This window comes from Papaver somniferum, unplaced genomic scaffold, assembly GCF_003573695.1.
Source record: "Papaver somniferum cultivar HN1 unplaced genomic scaffold, ASM357369v1 unplaced-scaffold_117, whole genome shotgun sequence".
Classification (NCBI taxonomy): Eukaryota; Viridiplantae; Streptophyta; class Magnoliopsida; order Ranunculales; family Papaveraceae; genus Papaver; species Papaver somniferum.
Window position 1 is genome coordinate 11512671 of NW_020620714.1, and position 25764 is coordinate 11538434.

The 25764-nt window shown below is 35.7% G+C and overlaps 1 protein-coding gene across 1 annotated transcript; it reads right to left on the reverse strand.

Annotated features, from left to right (window-relative positions):
* Nucleotides 1-21159: 21159 nt before the first annotated feature.
* LOC113330033 (putative metallophosphoesterase At3g03305) lies at nucleotides 21160-25108 on the reverse strand. Its single transcript, XM_026576886.1, has 4 exons — nucleotides 24749-25108; nucleotides 24393-24634; nucleotides 22041-23606; nucleotides 21160-21849 (listed from the first exon to the last, which is right to left on the reverse strand). Exons 1-4 carry the CDS (start codon nucleotides 25038-25040, stop codon nucleotides 21727-21729), a joined length of 2223 nt encoding a protein of 740 aa, XP_026432671.1. The 5' UTR covers nucleotides 25041-25108; the 3' UTR covers nucleotides 21160-21726.
* Between the last annotated feature and the right edge of the window lie 656 nt (nucleotides 25109-25764).

Here is a 25764-nt window from a genome sequence, read left to right on the forward strand (position 1 = left end):
TTTAACCCTTTTTAGATTGTGTAAACAAAACTCATTCGATTGTTCTCCATACTTGGCCTGAATTCTCATCGCTGCTACCAAATTGACCAGATTCGGAAAATCATTCTGAAAATCACCATCTTTAACAGGTTTGGAGATAAAATTTCAAAACCTACTTTGATTCCATACATAATATGATAGTAAAATAGTGTGGACAACTAAAGTAAATCACGTTAATACGAAATGGGTATATATTAATGTAAACCTAATTGAAACAGTAAAAATTGCATGTTTCCCTGATGGATCAATTTAGGTTTTCGCACTTTGTTTCAATCATATCAATTTTGAAAAGAAGTTCCTAGTACAACATAATGGCAACTGCAAGATGAAACTTAGCTTATATAAAGACAACTCTCTTTATTGATGTTTAGAAAATCTCTCAAAACTAAACACAAGCTCTAATCTTTCTCATATGATCAACCACAACTTTGGTGATCATATATATATAGAACTATGAATTCCTTTTCCTAGTCCTATTACCTTATTACATGTCTTTCCTTTTCTTAGAACTAGATGACTTCTAATTCCCTTAGGATTACATCAATTTCCTAATCTTGTCCTAACCAGCTTGTTAGTGACTTCTATGTTGAAGTTTAACCAGCATTCTCCCCGTTAAGCTTCAACCTTACCCATGACATATCTTGTACTCCAATCAGTTGTCTCATTTCTTCAAACTTGATCCGAGCTAATGCCTTTGTCAATATATATGCTTTCTGCTCAGTTCCTGGTATGTGTTCAACGTTTATGATCTCCTTCTCGATACATTCTCGTATGAAATGATACCTTTTGTGAATGTGTTTCGTCTTCCCATGAAACACTAAATTTTTAGTGAGTGCAATTGCAGACTTATTATCAATCTTGATGCGAACTTTTTCAGGTTCTCTTCCTTTGATTTCACCCAATAGTTCTTGAAGCCATATTGATTGTTTAACTGCTTCTGTTGCGGCCATAAACTCAGCTTCACAGGATGGGAGGGCTACAGTGTCTTGCTTCTGTGAACACCATGTAATAGGTGCTTCACCTAGATAAAATATATGACCAGTTGTACCTTTTCCATCATCTTGGTCAATATTATGACTGTTGTCACTATACCCAACAATTCCTTTTGATCCTCCTCGACCATACTTCAATCCACAGCTGATTGTTCCTCTTAGATATCTCAATATCTGCTTTATTACATCACCATGAGACTTGCGTGGACTCTGCATATAACGGCTTGCAACTCCCACAGAGAAAGCCAAGTCTGGTCTTGTGTGTAACAAGTATCTAAGGCATCCAATATTTCTTCTATAACTCGTTGGATCAATCTCAGCTTCTTCTTGTGCCTTTGAAACTTTAAGTCCAAACTCCATTGGTATCTTAGTTGGATTACAAGTTTCAAGTCCTGCTTCTTTCATAATTCTCCTTGCATAAGCTTCTTGTTTAATCTGAATCCCATTTACTCCTTGATGGACTTCTATGCCAAGGTAATAAGTGAGTTTTCCGAGGTCTGACATCTCAAACTTTGATGACATTTCTCTCTTGAACGCATTGATCACCTTAAGGGAGTTTCCAGTCAAAAGATCATCTACATAGACTGCAATCACAAGAAGCGTTCCCTTTTCTTCTCTTCTGTATACTGATGTTTCTTTAGAGCATTTAACAAATTTGATTTCTCTTAAGATTTGATCTAACTTTGTATTCCAGGCTCGACGAGCTTGTCTTAGACCATATAGAGCTTCTGATAACTTATAAACCTTATGCTCTTGTCCTTTTACTTCAAAACCTTCTGGTTTTTCAACATACACATCTTCTCGCAATTCACCATGTAAGAATGCTGTCTTAACGTCTAAGTGGTGAATTTCCCATGAGTTTGATGCAGCTTCTGCTATTAAGAGACGAATTGTCTCTAGTCTAGCAACTGGTGTGAAAACTTCATCAAAGTCTATGCCTGATTCTTGAACGTATCCCTTAGATACAAGTCTTGCCTTATTTGTTAATAGTTCCATCAGCATTTCTTTTAACCTTGAAGATCCACTTAAGACCAATCACTTTTACCCCACCTGGCTTATCAACTAGAAACCAAGTCTTGTTTATGTTGATTGAAATAATTTCTTCTCTACATGCTTGTGTCCATTTAGTCGAGACCTTTGCTTCCTGAAAATTCCTTGGTTCATCATTAACAGAAAGTAGCATAATCTCACATTCTTCTGCAGCTTGAAGAACATAATCCCCCAGATACTGTGGCTTTTGTATCTGTCTTGTTGATTTTCTCAGTGGAATGGGTTGAGTTATTTCATCGATCTCTTCTTCTTCTTGATTAACATCATTGTTTCCATTAGTATTGATGATTATGGGTCCTTCGCCTTCATCAATTACTTGATCCCATCTCATGTGAAACATTCCTGGATCCCTACTTGGTCCATCATTAGTTTCTTTCCAGTTCCAATTTTCTTTTTCATCGAATACCACATCTCGACTCACTATCACTCTTTTCGTTGTTGGATTGAATAATCTGTAACCTTTGGATCCAGGCTCAATTCCTAGATTCACAAGAGTCTGAGATCGATCATCCAGTTTCTTAAGAGTTGCAGAATCAACTTTTGCATATGCTTTGCAACCAAACACTCTTAAATGATCTATGTTTGGTTTTCTCTTTCACAAACTTTCATATGGAGTCATGTCTTTCAGAGCTTTCGTAGGTATCCTGTTTATCAGGTATGTGGAGTGTCGTACAGCTTCTCCCCATAGATAATTAGGTACCTGCATAGCCTTTAAAGAACTTCTTGTCATCTCCATTAGAATCCTGTTTCTCCTCTCCACCACTCCGTTTTTTTGTGGTAGCCCTCGAACCATCTTGTTCTGAGACAGAGTTTTTAAGGTTCTGAAACTTATGTGTCCGAACCTTGCGTGCCACTTCCATGTCTGATCTTCCAGTCTCATATTCAGACACAGTGGCCTTCCAATCATGAGACTTATCTTGTAGAGTTTATTCTGTGAGCGTGAGACTCTAACTAAAAGTCTTCCACTTGGGTCATGAACTGTTAGATAATCTTGTCGCATTCTAACATCACATCCAACTTCTGTAGCTTGTCCTAAACTTAGAATGTTGCTTTGTAAGTTTGGGATGAAGTAGATGTTTGTGACAAGCTTCTGTTCTCCGGTCTTGCTCTGAAATAGAATTGATCCTTTCCCTTCAATTTCTACAGAAGATCCATCCCCAAACTTCACTTGTCCTTTGATTTTCTCATTGAGTTCATAAAAGTAGTGTCTCTTACCAGTCATGTGATTGCTGGCTCCATTATCTAAATACCAGATTCCTTCTTCTCCATCCTTTGATTCGTAGTTCTTTGGTATTAGTTTCCCTTGGTTTAAGAATACAACTTCGTGCATGAAAAGAGTTGTATCTGCTTCCCTTGTTTCATTCTTGTTTTCTTCTTCCATCTTTTGTATTCTTTCAGGGCATACAGAGGAGAAGTGTCCTGGTTTATTACATCTGTAACAAATAATGTTTGATCTATCCTTCTTTTCTTTCCCTTGGTTTTGATCATTCTGACTTGTTGTTGTATCTTGTGAGTTAAACCTTCCTCCCCTTCCTCGGCCTCTGTTTACTCTACCGCCTCTTCCACGACCTCTTCCTCTTGTCGCAGAGTTTTGTTGGTAAGAGTTTGTGTACAAGAGTTTTCCTTGAGTTTCTCCATTGTTTTCTTCATCAAGGATTCTCTCTTCATATGCTTTCAATCTTCCAATTATATCTTCATAGCTAGTCTTCTTTAAATCTAAGACTTGTTCGAGAGAAGCTATGATATGAATATACTTGGATCTTGGTAAACTATTGAGAAACTTCTTTACCAGTTTATCTTCATCAATGGATTGTCCAAGTGACGCAGCTTTTGAGGTTATCTCTGATAGCTTTCCTGCAAAGCTATCAATAGTATCAGTGTCTTTCATCTTCACTCTTTCAAATTCAGACATTAAGGTTTGCAGACTGGCTTCTTTAACTCGATCAGCTCCGAGATTACGTGCCTTTATTGCATCCCAAATTTTCTTTGAAGTTTTCTGTTCACCAACTTGTAGAACAAGACATTCTGGTATTGCTTGAAAGAGTAATCCAATGGCAACATTGTTTTCGTCTGGGTCCAATGTACCAGGATCAATTGTTTCCCAAACTTTGTAGATTTTCAGCAGTACCTTCATTCTCATGGCCCATACTGTGTAGTTTGTGGCGTTGAGGATTGGAACTTGTATTGATGGTGGCGTGAACTGTTTTGCACCCACAATGGTGGTTTCGTTTTCCATGGCTCAGAAACAAGCTCTGATACCAATTAATGGCAACTGCAAGATGAAACTTAGCTTATATAAAGACAACTCTCTTTATTGATGTTTAGAAAATCTCTCAAAACTAAACACAAGCTCTAATCTTGCTCATATGATCAACCACAACTTTGGTGATCATATATATATAGAACTATGAATTCCTTTTCCTAGTCCTATTACCTTATTACATGTCTTTTCTTTTCTTAGAACTAGATGACTTCTAATTCCCTTAGGATTACATCAATTTTTTAATCTTGTCCTAACCAGCTTGTTAGTGACTTCTATGTTGAAATTTAACCAACACAACACAGCTAGCTACATTGTATGTTTACGTTAATGTTAGCATGCAATTTTGATAGTAAAAATTTTGATCTAAGCACCGCACTATTCTGCAAAAGTATAGCAGTTTTATCAGTCTGAAGAATATCATGGTCTTAGATCATATGCAATCTCACCCAAAACTGTTATACTTTTGCATTTCTTAGGTGGCGTGCACAGTAGGTCTTAATAATTTGACAGGTCAATATGGCCACTGTCAAATACTGCCGGGTGTCAATTTGGCAGTTGTCAAATATGTCCAGTGACGAAACCAAGAGTGGGCTAGACCTGGCTCTAGCAACCTTAAAATTCCGATGATCCCTGACTAGCCTTTAAATTGTTTCGTATTTTTATGTACAGTTCTCCATATTTTAAAATTTAGTCCTCTTATTTTTCAAAGTTGTAGATTTTAATCCACCTAAATTATCAATAAAAAGAATTAACTTCCCCCATCCTCAAAACCTGGCTGGGCCGCTCCTCATGGTATGCATTTTAAAACCAAGTCTTGTGCGAGACGGAGTTAAAAACTGTGTCCGGATAGCATGAAAAGTTCTCAGCATCGTCAGAGTCCGGCTAGCTGGTCATAGAGCAAAATCCATCAAAAGACGCCCAAGATTGCAAATAATGATGGGAGTCTGCTATAAAAAAGAGTCCGCCAAGAAATGGAATACAGTAACAAATGTTACAGTATTTGCTACCAAGGAGTACTAATGGTGTTTTATAATGCAAAAGGGGACGGCAAACACATTGTTAAAAAATTAAAGCTTAGGACACCACAGAACCAATGAGTGAGTGGTACAACACTAAATAGCCTCCTCTAATTCGGGCATTATCGTATTGATGATTATTTTTTTGATCAGAGGTAACCAAAACAAAAAAAAGTAATGGAACATGCAGTTAAAGCAAAATTTTTAGCAAAAACTGAAACCAACCTGTTATCATACTAAGATTCTTGCACGTAGCTAATTGGGCCGCACGGGCTTGTTGTATGCGGAGTAATGCGTAATGAATTTCCTTATTCCACCACGGTCAACAAAATGCGGTTTAAGAATTTTAAACAGTTTTCATCAATATCTCCAAATACCTACAAACATAGCTTGATATTCTGCAATTCTAAAAAGATTCTCAAAAGAAATCCCTAATGCAAGTGAAAGATTAATCATAATAGAGATGTTATATACTTCCTCCGTCCCACTATTAAATGATCTAGTTGAAGGTTGCAAAAATTTTAGGGCAAGCAAGGAAAAAGAGATTTTTAAGCATTTTTTACAATTATATCCTTATGGATAATAATTAATGAAATTTTGAAATGATTTATATCTCAAACTACACCAGGATGTTCGCAAACTTCATATCATTGAAAAGCATTTTAAAACACCTACTTAACGAATATAAACATGCCTATCAAATTATGCATATTTCTTATATTTCTTATAATCAATTAAAATGGTAATTTTAGAAATATCTCCTTGTCTAGTGATATAGGTCACTTAATGATGGGATAAAATTAAAAATCAAATAGGTCATTTAATGGTGGGACAGAGGGAGGATGAACTTGAGAAAATAAACATAACTTCGTGCGTCAACTTAACTAATAATCATGAAAACAACACGGTCACATATGGAGTGTGTACCAAAGGAAACGAAAAGAAAATAAATGGGGTGTGACATGCATATGGGAATGGTAGCTTATAGTATCTTATAGTAATAAACACTTAATAGTAAATATAATATAAAATGATTTAGTAACCGTCATTTGGTTTTAATTTAGATATTCATAAGTTTTAATAGTAGCTGATCCATAAATAACTAGTCTTTTCTTATATACTACTGCTAGTTACTACTCCTAATAAAAAAAATTCTTCATCCTTTTTCTTCTCGCAATTTAGCTCAGTGTACTGGTTTTTAACAAACCAAGTCAAAGTATTTTCAGAGTATGTGCTGGCCATGAACCAAAAATTTAAACAATTCATGTGCAATTTGTTGTTCACTTTTACAGTTCTCCTTCATCTCATACTTGTGCATCTAAATGATTGATATAGTCTTACGCAATCTTGAAATTTGCATCCGAAGTATAGGATAATAATAACGAAATTGAAAAGCAGCATCCAGAACCTTTCACGTGTTGTCATGTCTTGCTCTAAGCATCGGAGTCTTTAAGCCTCGCGAGCCCTGTGGCGTAGCCAATCCACATCAACGACTAATAGTTCTCATTTTGTTAGGATGGCTCAAGCTTAGTAATTTTTTAAAAATTTAAGTTTCAAAGTCTACTTACTTCTATAATGCACACATAAACTACTAAAAGAGGGTAGCAACAAACCACCTTCTTCATAAAATGAAGTAATTTGATTTATAAAAAAAAAATCAAACATAACTTCTTTTCTTCTGCGCGGATGATGGTAACACGAAAAAACTGTACCCCTGGTTTTCAGGCAGTCTAGTGATTAAGTTTTTCTGCTCCTTTGCTTAATGAAAATATTATATACAGCGTAAAGGTTTTGTGCCTGTGGAATGTCAAGTATAATGAATTCAAAGTTGATGTCATTTACACTTTTTCCAAGTCATGTACCATGATTTTGTCGAATTGTGTGTGGAACTCAAAGAAATGGTAATCTGAGAGCAAGTCTTATGCCGGAAGAATTCCATCTTCTAACTTCCATAACACCTCACAATTTGGAATAGATTATGAAAGTCCAAGTCTAACGGTTTGGTGATGGAAATATTCTAAAACGGCAAAGAAAATAACGTTTAACACTAATTGAAACAGCGTCTTCTAAGAAAGAGAAAGCACGAGGAAAAAAAAAGGGTTTAAAATAGTCTGTATAGTACAACTGTTTTGTAGATTGAATGTAAGACCCACTAATTTCTTTAGACCACTAAGGGTTTGCCACACTGACATATTATCACTATCTAAGGGAAATTCTTATGGTAATGTTGAAATGAAACTTTTTGTTGAGCCAGGTGGATGGCCAAACAGGTTTCTCCACTATGGGAACAGCAGTGCGCGATTGATCATCAAGTGCCAGGGTTAGGGACACTCGCTCGCGTGTGTAGGTCAGACGGGATATTGATAGCAAAAACGCTAGCGTACAAGACACAGACGATGGCGTTGGTCACTCAAACGCGGGCATGAGAATCAAAATCACCAACGGTCAAGTATCCAACGCCAATATTTTCAACGTTATAATTTTCAAAACTATAAATTCCTTCAACCAAATTCATTTTCAATCACACTACTACTTTTTCCCTCTTTTAAACCAAGAATTTTAGATACAATATGAGAAACTTAATAAGAAAAGCGATCAATTCTGTAAAAAGGAAAAGAGATCGAAGAAATGAACAGGCACCGCGGCCTGCCACAGGTATAGATTATTCCCAAAGTCGGGAAGCAGAGTTTGCTACGCCGAGTATCGTTGCTGCTCCATCACTAGTCCAAGGTCATGTGTCGGGGCATCAAGATTGTTCTGAGGGTTATTATAGAATGAGAGGTGGATTTTCAGAATTAAAGGTTGTTTATGAAGGTGCACCCCCTCGAGTCCGAGAAAGGGTTGACAGATGTCCCATGGCGTGCGCTTTATAGTGTGAAGCCTAGAAGACACAACGACAGAATTACGACAACAGTGATAGAAAGGTGGTGGACGACGACGCACACTTTCCATTTTATGGATTTGAAATTGGTAAGCTCGTTTAACTTAAGTTAAATTTTATTTTTTAAATAATTATTAAATAATCAAAAAAATTAATCATAATTGATATTATTCTTGTAAAAGGAATTACGCCCTTGATTTGTATTTCTTTTGTGGGATCCCAAGTGGAGTGGCCGTGAGAACCGGTACCATACAACCAAGACGAATGAATATCAAATAGTAAATGGCATACGCTTCTTCCTTCGTTTATAGAAGCATATATACGTGAAGATCATAAAGAATTGAAGGTGGGATATTATGGTCAGCGTTGAAGACTTTCCTTACCCTAAGCAGAAACCCATATGATGTAGATGACTATCATGAACCCGAAAGGGTGTTTATCTTATGGGAATTGGGTTAGACATTTTTTCCAAACTTAACTTCTGTTGCTCTTTTTGGTTGGATTCAAGCGTTAGAAGATCTTGACAAAGCACCAGATTAGGACTGGGGATCTGCAATTTGAGCAGAAATGTATTGTGGGCTGGATCAAGCGTCCATGGGTATGAACAACTTCGCTGGTTTCTGGGGCATCATAGAGGTAAATATCAAAATTATTATTTTTAAATTTAAATAATTTTTATGAACAAATATATTATATCAAAATACTAAAATTATGGAGTAATTTGCAGTATTGGTGGTATACCTACTTCCGTGTTGGTAAACCAATCCTTAAAGACGTCACTCATAGATTTCCAATCATGGACATGTATGTCTCGACCAACTGGGAGAAGGACACTGTCAGCGATGTCTCGGGTTCCAGTTTTGTTCAGAGGTTTCGATAGATGATTCGGAGCCATAAGAATGTTGTTTTTCACCCTTACATTGATTTCCCTTAGTATGGTGGTAATAATGGAGAACGTTTTCTTGATTATTCTCTCCGTAAAGTTGTTTTTTACGCTCCAGTTTTGGATAAAGGGGTTTGGTACCTGGGAAAAAAACTGCAGTACTAAATACAAGGTATATATGCAATTGCAGTTAACCCGCCAGCATGTACAGATGCAAACCTATGGATCAGATTTTGATCGGCTGAGAAGAACCAATTGGGAGAGGCATGAACTAAATACAAGGAGGGATATTGGTGAAGCGCAGTATGTCACTTGGTACAAGTCGATTGCGAAGCCTGTAATTGGGACACACAACATGCACATATATGGGTTTGATTTCCAAGGGTTATCATGCCTGGATTATGATGTGAATATCGTTCCTAGCCATCCACCTCCAAAAGAGGCCATGCTTTATGACTTACCCCACCACAGGTGAAAGTTCTGCATCATCTTCGTCAAATATGCCCGAAATTCGTTGTGAGATGCCGAGTATTACTTCACAAGGTGAGACAACCACGATCCCCATTGTTTCCAAAGCTATGGAACGTGATTATCTTTAATACAATGTGACTGTCAGTTACGAAGAGTTGCAGAGCCAACAGAACGATATGTATTGGCTGAATCGCCAAATGGAGGTTATACACTTGGGTGTGTGTCGTAAATGGCACGAGGACACAATGTTTGGATAGAGTCCAACTGCAAATGATGATGGGTGTTCACGGTCTACCGACTCCACCAGGAGCAACAGATCATTGCACGATGGTGATAATACACTGTTGGGAAAAACACAAGTACGATAGAGTTATTCAACACAGATACGACACAATACTTCACTACAAACTGTGCTTGTATCTCAACCTCAAGTTTTTCAGCTAGAAACACATGAATGTGAGTCTGGGTGTTATACTACTATTTTCGAAAAGGTTCATCATATTTAATCTAGGGTTTAGGCTGGGTGACGAGAAATATCGGGACCAAAGCCTAAGGGTACACGTGCGAGAAAGCAAAAAATCAGAGCGTTTGACAAAAGTTTAAGCGCTAGATCAAATTATATACAAAAATATGTTAATGAATTTGACAATGATGATAAACGATTTCACCACAATGGGTTCAACTCGCCCCGTTAGTGATGAACATTATAAACTTATTTTTCATTACCATCATTAAAGTTAAGATCATACCTTTCCGCATCATAACTAATATTCATTCGTTCGCGGTTATTCTTTATGTTGTCGTTGCAATAACTTCCGACCTTTCGTACGAACGTTTTCCACTTTGGTCCGGCTAACAACTCTATACTTCTCTTAGTTTTTTACCTCTCTTCAAAAATCCAATTACTCTCTGTGTTATTGGAATATTGATCATCTTCTTCGATTTGTTGTATCATACCATAGTTGCTAGTACATTTTCGATTGGACACGATAAATTTCGAGAACCCAACAACGACATGGACCAAACTTTTCGAAATCATCATCAGTATCTATGTATTCCTTTAAACAGTTTCTACCAACATCTTCAATTCCTTCCTATGTAGCTTGATATTAACTTGAGGCATTTTTTTTCAATTCTCAAACAAATCTATAAACGAAGTAGAAGATAGATTATAATAGAGATTTTATATGTAGAGAAAGAAAAGCATCACATAATATGTGTGAACCCATATTAATATAATCATGAAAAACTTCACCACCACATATCAAGTGTATACTAAATATAGTAAAAAGGAAACAAAAAGAATAGAAATCGTGTGTAACATACATTATGATGTATTTAGTGAAGCACTTTTCTTTCTTTTCTTTTCCTCGGTTGAATGCATGTACATTGAACTCCTTATGTATCCTCTTAGCTTGCTACATTAGGTGCGCAACTCTTGGCCATGAACTGAAAATTTAAACAACTCATGTTGAACCGTTGTTGTTTTTTTTTACAGTTTTGCTTCATTTATATTTGTATGCCTATATGATTGCCAGATTCTTACTTAATCTTGAAATTTGCCGCATGAGAACTTTGTTTCTTCAATTTGAAGGATCTCATGGTCTTGTAAAAAGAGTAGGACAATGATAATGTAAAGCAGTATCCAAGAAAATGATACAGACACTCTTCATTTCCGCACTCAATCAGGTGCTGCAATTCCGTTCCAATTTTATGAAGACTTGGATTCTGTGCAGGACAGTGTCGAGAGAAAACCTATGAATCTTATTTAAGGCTTGTGACGTATGGATACAAACTTATAAAACACGAAATAACGGCGATAAAACTAAAATTGTAAGCTTGAATTTTCTTAGCCAAAAATGAATATATAAACTATTAAAAGTCATTACTGACCACAAATGACAGTTTTATCCGGTTTAGTATCCTTCAGGTACAATCACCTATGGTAATTAATAAAAAAGGAAAAAAAAATGACAGAAAGAGTACTTTGCATTCCATTGATCAGGATTTAATACAATAGCCTAGACTGCAACCTTATTTTCCACCCATCTCTATTTTATTTTTGTATTTATCCGAACATATTAATCAACCAATCTTGCGGGATTACATGAATGTTTATGACGCAAGAGCTAAGAGTTCGTTTGTTTATTCACGCGATAAAATGATACAACGCGATAAAATGATACAACGTTAAGCTCTTCGGGCTTTCAGATTTCAAACAGTTTCCACCAACATCCCAACAAGAGCGGCTTGATGTCTGATACATGACTTTGTTTAATTCTCAAATTTATCTCTAAGTCGAAGCTAAAGCTAAAATAGATTCTAACAGAAGATTACATATACTTTCTTGTCTCGGAGAAGAAGAACTGAACAAAATAGCGGAATTTGTATGAACCTAATTACTAGTCATGAAAACTCCACTTCAACGTACCAAGTGTGTGTGCGCCATAATTCCCAAAAATAAAAAGTGTGCATAATCTAATTTTCATTACCTAAATATCTCGCTAAGTAAAGGGGGATTTGAATAAGGGCATGAATGAATCATTTGCAGAAAGCACGACTTGCATGACAAAGGTAATAAACGTAATGACAACCAAAAATAGTGCAAGTAAAACCCTATGGTACCAGACTCAATCAATCTGATTCCTGATCTGACAGAACAATATTGATTGCTAAAACCATTTTGCTATTTTGAATTTACCTTGTGAGACCATTCCCATGTAACTAGTGACATTCATGTAGTTTACTGCTAGTTAAACTTTTTAAATGAAATATCGGTTATGTTTTGTTTTTTTCGTGTAGTTTTAGTACGATCCTGTGGTGCAACAGTGTCCAACAAGGTTAGTTACCTACCCAGTACCACTGTCCACTACTAGATTTTTCTGATAATGTATAGTGGTGTCCCGGAATCAGCAGCGGGTCCGTCCCACAGGGTTTTATCTCCCGGTATTTTTTTGGGGAGATTTTTATGGTGTAGATAGAATTATTGTCATTTTTCCGAAAATGATCTAACGGTCAAAGGGATAAACTGTTATTTAACCCACAACATATGACAAGATATCTTAAAAAGAAACCAAAAAAAAAGGAACAACAAATTTCCCAGTGCTTATAGCGCGTTTGGATGTATATTTAGAAGTTGTTTTTTGACTTCTGGAGGTCGAAAAGTCAGAAATAAGTTTGCCAATAATTCTTCAGAACGACAAAATCAATTTTTTGTGAAGCAAAATAGTTCTGCTTCGGACTTCTACTTCGAGAAAAGTAGAAGTTAGAAGCATATTTGTGTCCAAATCGCTTTTAGTATATTGTCAGCCTAGCTTTAGGTTGTTGAGTAATGTTATTAGAGTACTTCCATAAGGTCGTGTTCCTGAACAACCTTTTAATGTCTTACTCCCTTACCCATCTAGTCTTTAGTTTAAGTTTTTCTTACTTAGTTTGTATTTTCAGCACTTAGAACATTGAAGATGTAAGGGGTCAAGGTCTTAAAATAGCATGAAGATCTAAGATCTTTTCGCCCAGTTTTTATCCCAAATACAACTGTCAAGGTTATAGAAAAAGATGACATGGTTAAATGAGGGTAAAGGAGAAAGTCCAAATAAGACTTTCTTCATGACTTTGGGTCTTAAGTCCACATTGCCTTTTGTCTTTGTATTTAAATAAAAAAATGCTAAATAAGACCTTTGGGATTTATTTTAATTTTATCATCTAGTAAATGACCCACAACCAAAAGATGTAAATAAAACCTCCGCATAGGATGACCTTGACCTCTAGCATTATAGATGCTCTTATTTTTTGGGATTTGGTACTTAAGATTTATATCTTGTTTGTTGTTATTTTTAAAATATTGCAAGGGTTCGTTGATTAAAGTGATTTCTGGTCAAAAGGTTGAGATTCTTCATCAATTTCTTATGCAAGTTCTTGTCAGTATTTTTTCAATCCCATAGCACAATCTCTTCCCATCAAAGGAGTCTATGTCAAGTTCAGTAAATTTTCAGTTAGCAACAAAATCACTCAGCAGCAGCATTGAAATCCCCGATGACTCCGGCACCGGTTCACATACAACAACAACAACAAGATACTCAGAAACACGGATACAAGTAGTTACAATGACAACAAAGTTACCAAGATCGATCTCGAAGATGTTCCAGTATCCAGATCTATTCATCCAAATAATAACCGATTTAGATTATACTTGTCACCTGTGCTATTATTACTTTGGGAAAATCATTAACAAATGGATGGATCTTTGGATCCTATTATACCTATGTCACCATCACTATAATTTTTTAAATAAAAAAACTTAAGAAATGATATTATTCCTAACATCTCTATTGTATGTAAATTTGTTATATGTTTTGAGTGTGTTACTTGTGATCCAATTAAAACCGTCTAAGCTTTCCTTGTTATCTTGTAATTACTAATTGGTTAGGAATTGTAGGAATTGTTACCCAGAATAGGAATGAGACTATGATATTAAGTGGTTTGAAGGTTCTTGTTGTCTGTTTGAATTCTATGAAATGTCTGTAATTGTTGAAAATTTCCGAGTAAGTCATGTAATTACTCCAAATTATGAATTAGATGTTATAATCAATATATTTGAGTCTTACTTCTGTTTTGAAAGAAAAAAGAATCTTGTTGACTAATAATTTGACCTAGAATGAGTTATTTATTGATCAAAAGAAATTAAAAGAAAAAGAAGGAAAAAATAAGCACCTAACCTCCCATGAGAAAAAAAAAATATAAAAGACATGAAAAAACTTGTGACAAAACCCATAAACATTTTCCATTTTTCAATTGTGTTCTGCTTTAGCAACTGAACTTGAGGCACTTGTTGTATGTACTCCATCGATGTATTACCATTTTATATTATTCATTCAATGAAAAGTTTCCAGGAATGAGTTTACATGATGAATTTCTTTCTCCAACCACCTAAACGATAATTAGGACAATATCATGATTGTTTTGCTTAAGGATTTTAATTAAACAGTTTCCACCAACATCTGACTACTATAAACTCCCTATAGCTTGAGTTCATATATTGTTTTTAAATTCTGAAAGAAAATCTGTAACTGAAGTTAGATTGTATATAAACTTAGGAAGAAAAACTTTACGTGATGCGTGAAGCTAACTGATAATCATGAAAACTTCACCGCCACATATTTTGTGTGTAACATACATTTTCCAACTAATCTAGCTGAAAGAGCTAGCTAGTTTTTTCTTATGTACAACTTGGCATAACATTTCTTGCATCTATTTTCTTCTTGCATGCATTCCTTAATTCTCAGTGCACTTGTTTAACAAATCGGTCAAGCATGTTTTGTGATGTATTCAGTGCGTGCATGTTGATTCAGTGAACTCCTTCCATGTCCTAGCTTACTTCTTAGGTGTGCATGTCTTGGCCATGCATGAATTGAAAATTTAAAGAACCCATGTCACAGAAATCAAACCTGTGTTGTTTACTTATACAGTTCTACTTTATTTTATATTTGTCAATCTAAATGATCGGCAAACTCTCTGAATCTTAAAATTTGCCCCATGAGAACTTTGCTGCTTAAATTTGAACTCCCATGGTATTGTAAAAAGAGTAGGATGATAGCAAAATTGAAAAGTAGTATCCTGGAAATGAAGAAAGGTACAATTAATACCATTTATTTCCAGACTCGATCTGGTTTTGCGATTTCATTCCAATTCTATAAACGCGTGCATTTTATTTTGAAAATGAAACATACTGTAATATATTTAAAATCAATAGTTTGAGCAGAGTTTTCTAATACGTAACTGAACCGCTTGTATTTGAGTTTTCTAAAACCTACTTTGTTGAGGCCTTTCTACCAAGTTTTATTTCCTTTGCTTCGTCCAAAATCCTCTCCTCTCGTTTTCTTTCCTCCCTCCTATAGAGAAATTTGTTAAGGCTTCCATAAAGAAACCTGTTAAGGCCTTCTCCTAGGCTTCCATATAGAAACCTGTTAAGGCCTTCTCTTTAGCCGATTTTATCCCCAGTAACCATGCTTACCATGCGATATTCCACCATTGGTATTACTAGAGATCCAAGATGCAATGCCATTAACTCTTGATGATTCCCTTAAAGGATTAAATCTGTTTGTTTATTCGCTTAATGAAATGATACTATGTTAAGCTCTTTGGGATTATAGCCTTTAAACAGTTTCCACCATCATCCTAACTTCCGAACAAGACCATCCTATGTTCAATTCAAGACTTTTTTTCTTATTCAATTTAACTGAAGTTCAAATAAATCTTATGTAACACCCCACTTCGAATTCTACGTCGGCCGCCCTAAAAGTCCAAGTGTGGCATACTCATGGACCACTTTACACACTCAAACCGTCAAGCCAACAAATAGAGATCGGGTTATTGTATGGAGCACGATGACAACAAACCATAAATAAATGAATTTTATTTAAATGAAGTTGATAAGGAAAATTGTAAATTAAAATGAATCTTTTAGTAACAAAAATAATCTTCGACTCGCAGGTCGGTCTCCCAAATAAATGTGAAGAATTTATTTAAAAGAAACAAAGTTTGATCTTTAAAAGAATTCAACAAAACATTAATCTAATTAAACACCTTAAAATAATGACAAAGTAGCTTTTCAGAACAAAAACAAAATCTACAAGCTAGGTTGCTCCACGGTCATGGTTTCCTGAAAAAATTGTAAGTTGGGTGAGACACCAACTATAACAGTAGGCTTTCACACCCTTACATTCTTTATGGATAATCTAACAAGTCTGAATATTTCTTGTAAAAAAATATAGCGAAGGACAATTTATGAGCTAAATAATAATTTTTAGAAAATGTAGTACTATCTGCAACTCATAGGTTTAAACAATAAAAGAGAGTCCGTTGTTTAAAACAAAACAAATCAAGACTTCCCCCAAACTGATCTAAACGGCAATGAACAATCGATTTCCCCTCTCTTTACCCCTTTACTCTTAACTGTAGCATGAACCGAAACAACTCCTAATAGTCCAAATAATTCCTCTACCCTGCGTCGGAAAAATTAAATGTTGTCGATCCCAATAAAAGATAATAGATCCATATCTGACGATTCCTCGATCATCGCCTAATAATTCATGGCAGTCGAGCCAACTACAGACGCCAAACCACAAACATCATTCCTCCTACATAATATTCTTATATGTCGACGACACTCGAACATTTTATATCACCAAAAATAGCAGACACCAATAACCACACACGCCGTTAAACTGTTAGACTGAAATATTTAAACCCCATACAGGCACCCCAACTTTCCTACCCATGACTTGGGAGACCAAGCCAGGCCTATCAAACTACAAACGAAAAAATAATTGCAAGTACGGTACACTGTATATCTCTGGCACTCAAAAATAGTGACAAATATTGCAATCATAACAGACATGTCACAACCCACCCACTGCTACAAATATATTCCTACCAATAGGATCCTATTATCACTGGCCAATCGGTAATCTTGTAGGTATTAAATCCATCTTACATCGTGAATTAAATATCCATTTAGATGTGTACAGTTCGTATAGAAAATGAACTTCAATAGTGTCTACCAAATCTCGCACAATGGTCAAAGATAACATCATTTAGGCAAGCGTAATCAAATACAAAGCTATTGGCTACCAACACCTATGTATACCAGCATAGCTAATGGGGAACACTTATGTACACCAGCATCTAAATACACTAGAAGTAACTAAGTCTAGCTATTTAGCTCAACCGATCCTGGATCCAGCAGGATTGAAACATCACCAACATGTTGATTGGTACACAGCAAAAATACTACATCAAAAGTTGCGACTAAAAACTCCTAGCTTTAAATCCTTCTTCTTTCTCTTTTAACAGGGAAGCTAGGGTTCCATAAAACTTTTAGGACTTACTAGACTAGACAAAAAAGAGCATAAGAGTTAGAAAACCTACCTGTTTTGCAGCGGAATCCCCATCTAGTATCAATCTATCGCATCAAACAATCTTCCTTCTTCTTGCAACTCTCTCTTTCACATAGCTAGGGTTCCCAAAAACGGCAGCTATTTTTATTTTAAGCTTAAAGAATAAAAACGAAAACCCTAATCTTTATTTTGTGTCCAAAAAAAATATATGCGTTTCTTTCCAAGTCATACTATACAAAATCACCATTTTGCTAAATTATGGATCCAGCTGCTAAGGAGATGGGATGAATACGCCCAAAAATAGATTGACTACTTATTTACGCTTATTTAGGGTCAGGGGTTTTACATCTTAATAGACAAATATATATATATATATATATACTCCATAATATCGGGTAAGAGCAAGATAACATACTTATGTGAACCTAACTATAAATCATGAAACATCCAATCAAACAAAAATGTGCAATGCATGATCCAATTTTTTTGTTCTTTTACCATCTACTTCCTACTAAGAGCTAAGTAAGGATGTTCAGTCATTCCATAACCGGTAAAATCTGAAGTAACCAAAATTTCCTCACACCCAACAAAATGTGGTATGTGGTTCACGAACACAAACTTAACGTTTGAATACAACTTATATATAATCATATATAAATGTATAAATAATACATGTACAAGACCCAACTAAGCTTCTTTTTATTTTTTTTGAAGCATTAACTAAGCTATTTTACATTGAACTATTTATATTCCATCTTAACATGCTAAGATAACTTGTCCATGTACTGAAGATATGAATACCTCTCATCAGGGGGCGGAGCCAAAAATTGTGGGATGCGGGTGCAAAGTTTGCTATGGGTGCAAAAAAATTTCTTAGGGGCGTGAAAAATGCAAAAATAGGCTCACATGTAATAAAAATGAATTCTAATTGGGCCTAAAATAGGTTTTGGAGCTAGCTGGGCAGGGGTGCAAGTGCACACCCTTACACTGGGCTGGCTCTGCCCATGCCTCTCATTGATCCTTATTTGTTTTCGTATGCCGTTCTACTCCATTTCATGGTTTTCTTTCGTCTTTGTTGGTTTGAAAGATTGCAAATAAGGGTACTCAAGGTGTAACCTTCAAAAAAATATTAGTTGTCAAAGACCAATTGAAAAGAGTTCATTTAATCGCCATTATTAGCTGATTGAAATTTCTTTTCTTGTTGTTATACAGCATGTTATTGCGCTCCCTCTGGATAGTCCGCCGAATTGCAAGCAGCAAAGTTCCCCATATTTTGTGTATCATATTGTTATATTCTTCTTGTTTGACCATTCCAAGATATCATATTTTATGCTTTATGTAATCATCCATATAACTCAAAAACTATCTAAGACATATTACAATATTTCTCTAGCCTCCAAGCAACATAAAAAAAGAATGATCTTGCGTCTCATGTTCAACATTACAAAATAAGCAAAGTACTAGAATTGATCTTACATGTTTTTAGGAGGAAATCTAAAGTTGGAGCTCCTCTGTGACACAAACATCAAACCAGGAGAGATACTTTCACATGTATTTTAGGATTCCAGGTCTGTTTATAAGGAAAAGCCAAGAAGTCATCTGCATCTAGTGAAGCGTAACAGTTAGCCAAATGGAAATTCGTTGCGGGATTCCACTTCCTCGCGTCACCAACCAGTAACAAAACCTTCCAGTAACTGAAGCAAAATAACCACATCACCTATTTCTTGTTCACTTTGATTTCGTTTAAAGTTAAAATCCCAAGCTCCTTGATCGGATATCATATCTTTAACATATGAATTTTTGAAGCTAGACGACTCTAAGTGGATCCAGAGGTACGGTAGTGAGAAGGGTGTTCTATGGAGACAAATCATACATGAGAAATTTGGAGGCAATTTCATTTCCTTTTTCCCAAATAATTTTTCTGAAGTAATTGGTCATAATTTGTGGGATGAAATTCTTAAATCTGGAACTTATTTTAAGGATAATACTTTTATAATCCTAAATAAAGGCACTAATATCCTCTTCTGGCATGACAAATGTGCTTCCTCCCAAGTTAAGGATGAACAAGATAACGGAATTTGTGTGCACCCAACTAACAATCATGGTAACTCCACCTTGATGTATAGAGTGTCTGGCAAATGTGGCATAATTCCTACTCTAATTAGCCTTCATTTATTTATTTTTAATGTTAAAGTAGATTTTGGATTATCAATTTCCACACAAAAAGATAATGGCAAATTTAAAGTATATATTTATCAAAATTTCATGACAAAGGTAATGGCAGATAAAAATAGTGCAAGTACAACCCTCTGGTACAAGACTCGATCAATCTAGTACGTGCACAGAACTATGTTGATTACCAAAATCTTTTTGCCATTTTTTTTTATCTTCCTTTTGTGTGTGAGGCCATTTCCATGTGACTAATGAAATCCGTGTAATTTAGATCTGATTAATTGTTCATAATGGAAATTTTCAGGGATTTGGTGGAACTTTTGTTGTGGGTGTTTGTCTTGAATGCCTCTTACGGTGTGATATTCCATTGCTCGGGAACTAATAAGCCTTTGGTGCAAAAATGATGCTTCCCAACCAAATTTTTCTCATATGTACATACACCTCGTGCAAGAATGATCCGGACTGTCAAACGGATAACTTACTTTCTTACCCACATCATTCAGCGGATGGTCTTCATCTTGCATTGTATTTAAATTGTTGCATTTTTGTTTAAGGCATAATAGCAATAAATTTTGCAGAGCCAAGTAAATTGTGAAACAGTTTTCCTTCCTTGTCGACTAATATAACACAGTGAGTCACTTACTGGTCAACTAAAAATCTCACCAAAAAACAAGGAGGACAAGCACCTGACCTCCGAATAGGAAAAAAAAAATTAAGTAAAAACAAGAAAGATCTTAAAGAAAATTAAGTAAAAACAAGAAAGATTTTATCACCAACTGATCTAGACGGGCTTGTTGTACGTCGAGTTATGTGTTCCCTCGGTATATTACTATTTAGTGTCATCCATACCATTAAAAACGGCCAAGAGATGGTTTACATAATGAATTTCTTCCTCCGACCACCTTTATTAAATTTACGATGATAAAATGATTGTTAAGCTCAAGTATTTTAAACAGTTTCCACCAACATCTCCAAATTCCCTAGGTTAACTTGGCGCATTTTTTTAATTCTCAAAGAAATCCGTAACCGAAGCAGAAGACAGATTATAACAGAGGTTTTATATATGAACTTGGGGAAGAAAAAAAATCGTAGTGTGTGTAAACCTAACTAATGATCATGCAAACTTTATCACCACATATCAATTGTGTGCATAGAAAACAAACACAAAGACTAGGAATTGCGTGTGACGTGCGTGCATTATCCAGTTAAAAGAGCTACTCCTTGTTTGTTGGATCTGACTAGGTGTCTGACTCAAGACTTTAGATTGTTTTCATTTTATGAACCGCCATGGTCTTGCAAAAAGTATAGGATAGTAATATCAATACTGAATAGCAGTATCCAGCAAAATGGATAAAGACACTCTTCATTTTCAGACTCTATCAGTGTTGTAATTCCGTTCCAATTCTGTAAAGGCTTGGACTCTCCATGAGACATAGTCTGAGAGAGAAACCTCTGAATTTTGTTCAAGGCTTGAATTTTCTTAGACAAATGCATGCATAGAGTATTAAAAGTCGCTACCAACTTTTTATCAGGTTTAGTATCCTTCAAACATGTTAGCAGAAAGGAAAAAAAAAAAAAAGAATCTCACGAGCTAGAGTGCTTAGTGGAGCTTGAATGAAGATTCAAATAGGATTAATCTGCATTTTTGGAATTAGAATTCCATTGATCAGGATTTAATACAATACCTCTTTCAACCGCCTTTTTCATTTCTTTGTATTATATTTCTGTATTCTGTATTCATCTGAAGACATTCATCAACCAATCTAGCAAGATCAAGTGAATGTTTAGGACGTAAGAACTGAGAGTTTGTTTCTGTGCTCAATGATATGATACCATGTTAAGCTTTTCGGGCATACAGATCCAAACAGTTTCCACCAACATCCCAACAAGCGCAACTTGATGTTTAACTCTGTCTTTTTTGCATACTCAAATTTGAACCTTTCTTGTTTTCTTCAGCAGTTCTGCTTCATTTCGTGGTTCTCTGTCGATTTTGTTGATCTGAAAAGATTGACAGGTCAAACCTAACTGAACTTGGAAAATTTTACCCTTTGGAAACTTTTGTGTTCAGATTTGAACTCCCATGGTCTTGTAAAATGCATAAGCCAATAGTAACGGAACTGAAAAGCAATATACAGGGAAATGAAGAAATGGGTTCATTTCATAGGCCTTTGACATAGCTCTACAGCTCTGCAAGAAACATCGGATTAAAAAAGTGATGGTTAGCCTAAAGTAAAAGCAATTTTATGTGTTTCTTCATAATCATCAGCATAAATTTGGTGCCACAAATATTTAGTTAATGCTAATTTTATCAAGGAGAGTACACAAGGGGAAGAAAAGACATAAAGCGAAAAAGCAATAGTAAAGATGAGAAGTTTTACCTTCCAATGCTTCCAGCAAATAATCAAGCAAAATATGACCAGAAGTATTCTCACCCAGGTCCTACCGCGGAGCAGCTTCAATCTTTTACCGTTCTGGTAATCATTCTTTACATGTCTCTTTGGCGCTCTAACATAATCATCTTCTTTCTTAGCTGATTGAGACAAGTAATGCTCCCGATATACTGTTCTTTCAGTAGCCAATGCCCATATGACAAAAACAGTGGGGAAAACTACGAAAACCAGATGAGGAATCACAATCACCATAACATCCGGAAAACCAATATGTACTTGTTTATCAACTGTCCAACCTTTGTAGGTCATGGATCCCTTATCCCCATCAACAGTTAAAACTTCTCCAAAAAACCATGGGAAGAACACCAAATAGATCACATAAACCAACATGCTACACCATACAGATGAGATCCTAGAAAACTCTGTTAGAAGCCATAAAAGGCCACTTGCGAATCCTTTCTCTACACTAAAATTCTTAAACGAGTAATTTTTCTTCGAGAATCTCAGGAGAGCTCTTGAAAAAAGAAGTATGGAAAAGAGAGAGAAAAGAATTGACCAAAGAATTGGATAATAAAGGGAAGCCCATTGGCAACCCATCACAAGAAACTCCTTCCACGTCCACCTGATCTTCAAAGTAACTCCATTAATCGAAAATGGTCTTATATCACTAAGAACTGATCTACCCATTGTGTCAACTGCTTCTATCTGCAACCAGTATCGATCAGGAGAATCATCCTCAAAGGCTCTCCAATTCCATGGAACAGCATAGAGATTTCCTGTAGTGGAGTTCTCCTCAAGCTTTCTCATTGTTGCATCCAACACCATATCAAGTTCTCCAGGACTTGAATCATAAATTTTTGCGGTAACTGAAACAATCGCAGATCTTGAGAATACTAAAGCTCTTATGGATTCGTAAAACAACAGATCCTTAGTCTGACAGTAGTAATCGTGGAGAGACGAAGTTGTTAGCATGTAGCGCGAATCAAGAGGAAAAGTAGGAAGTACGATTGTCTTCTCAGATTCTGACTTATTCAACTTGATGTCTACAAATGAGACGAGACCTGAATCAATAGCTAAGATCCGCATGACTCTGCTCTTTCTCCAATCTCCCATTTCCCACTCCCAGAATTCTTTAACAGATGGATCTCCATTAGAACAATTAACATTGTCTGTGTTACTTTCATAAGTATTCTGGTGGACATTTGGTTGAAAATACTTCTCCAGTGATAAAAAATTATGTCCAGATTGATGATGCCGCTTCAAATTACCAAACCTTGTATGAAGATGCCCACATAGGTAGGCTGATAAAGAATGCTTCAGGAATACGTCTTTCAATGTCTTCCCGGAATCTGTGGCAGCTGAGAATGAGAGTGGAAAGTGACCGAAGGAAACTTTAGTAACTGGTGTAGCATGTTGAGAATCCCATTGCGCAAGCTCGCCATCCAAGTCAGTTAGCAGTTTATCAGTTGGATGTCCAAATAGATTTGTTGGGCCACGTAGACCAACGTTCATTGTGGTATCAAGTCCAACAAATAGATGCCTCCGTCCCCCGCTCTACATATTGCAGGACATGCTATCAAGTTGAAGTGAAATAACAATAGTTCTATAAGAGGCAAGCAATTCAAGGAAGCAATCTAATAAGTTAAAGTTACAAACTCTACAAAGAAAAAACACATCTTTATAACCACAGGTGATCTGAAGTATAATTCTAAAGAAGCATCTCAATGAGTTGCATATTTAATCTAACTATAGCCATATTTGGTGTTTAATGTACAAGGTCACTTGCAAAATTCAAAGTATCTCAAGTTCACAATGATTTCTTTTTTAAGACATTTTAATTAGTTTCCTCAAAAACTTTGAGACTCTAGTCTACCATTTTCTCCATCAGAGTTTTACCAAAAACATATCTTAACTCCAAAGAGAAGCGAGCCCATTCAGTTTATAATAGAAATATAAAGTTTCTATGGTTTTCCCGTCAGATTGGAATTTTGTTGAACTTAGATGAAAAATATATTCGAGGGCATCAAAATAACATGATAACTGTGAAATATATTAGAGAAGCTATTCCTTAGATATACCATGATGCAAATGTGACAAACTGCGAACCATTATTGGATTTTAATTGCAATCCAGCTGCACAAATAACTAGTATGCGAAAGGGCTATCGTTATTGTCCACCAGGGCCGCAATTTCAAATGCTCCATAGAAACTATAACCAGTACTCTACCATTACAACCTTAAGCATTCTCTACATATGCTAATATTCACAGTATACTCTAAGGACAACATAACATGCAAATTCAACCAACATTAAGCAATAAGCAGCAGAATGACACTCACCTGTAGTGTAACACTATGAACATGTCCTTTCCTTCCCAATCTCCCATTAATACTATACTTTGAAAAGTAATCCAATTCCCCACCAACTTCTGGCACACCAAAATTATCATGGTTACCTCTTAAATCATAAAACCTTTCCCTGTCAATCCCACTCCTTTTAATAACTTCCTCAGTCACTTGTTCATATTCTTTCCACTCTTCTTCAATTTGATTCATTGTTAGTAAATCTTTGCTCTTCCCATCTATTCAAACAAAAGGGTCAAATTTTCACCAAAAATAGGTAAATTTTGCACCAAAAATCAAAAAAAATCACCAGAAAAATCAATATGACACTGAAATTAGATTGCTATTATTACCTGTGAGATCACCAGTGATGAGAACTAGAGATGGGTGGATGATAGAAAGAGCTGGACCAATTAATTCTTTGAAATCAATAGCTCTTTCAGGATTATGGATACTGAAGTGAAGATCAGATAGCTGAACAACCCAGATTACTGAATCTGCTGCTCCTCCTCCTTTTAAATCAATAAAACTTGTTCTTGAATTGGGTTCTGAGAATACTGTAACAATGGGTATTGAGAATAATAAGATGCAATGGAGAAGGAGATAGAGAAGACCCATTCTGTGTTTGTTTGATTTCTTCGTCATGGAGACATTTTTGGGAGTTTTAGGGAGAGAAATAGAGAGAGGGTTGGTTTAAGACTTTAAAACAAGGCTGAATTGGGGCCATGGAAACTAATGAGGGGCCAGGAGACATTTTATACCACATCAAAAGATATATGGGGTTTCTAAAATGATGGTGAAATAACTATTTTATCCTTCTCTAATAACTTCTTCTTCTCCCATTCTTCTTCTCCTCCGCTCCCTCTCTTCCACTGTTTTCCATTCCATTAACGATTTCTGAGAAAAAAAAAATCACTGATTCATCGTCGTAAGTGAACTAAAAAAAATTAGGTTTTCAACTGCAAAATTGCAGTTACAGTTCCAGGATCGTTAACCACGGTTTTTTATTGCTTAACGATTTTTTATATGCATGTTGAATTGATAAAAAATCGTTAACCATTAGAGTGTAGTAGATAACGACCCTAAACCTGGTATTCTGCCCTAGAATAGTGTCTTCTAGGGATTTCTAAATCGCTAACGACTCTATATGGCTCGCTAGGGTCGTCAGTATATAGGAATGCCTAATTAACGACCCTAAGAGTAACATTTTCAGAGAGTAAAAAGTTTTAGAGTCTTTGGGTTCAAAACATATTAAATTAACGACTCTATATGACCTAACTAGGTGGAATCGTCAATTATATCACACTTGGTTGACGATTTTTCATAACCTGCAAAAGTTGCAGGTTTGAGTCGTCAAAGGTTATGTCAA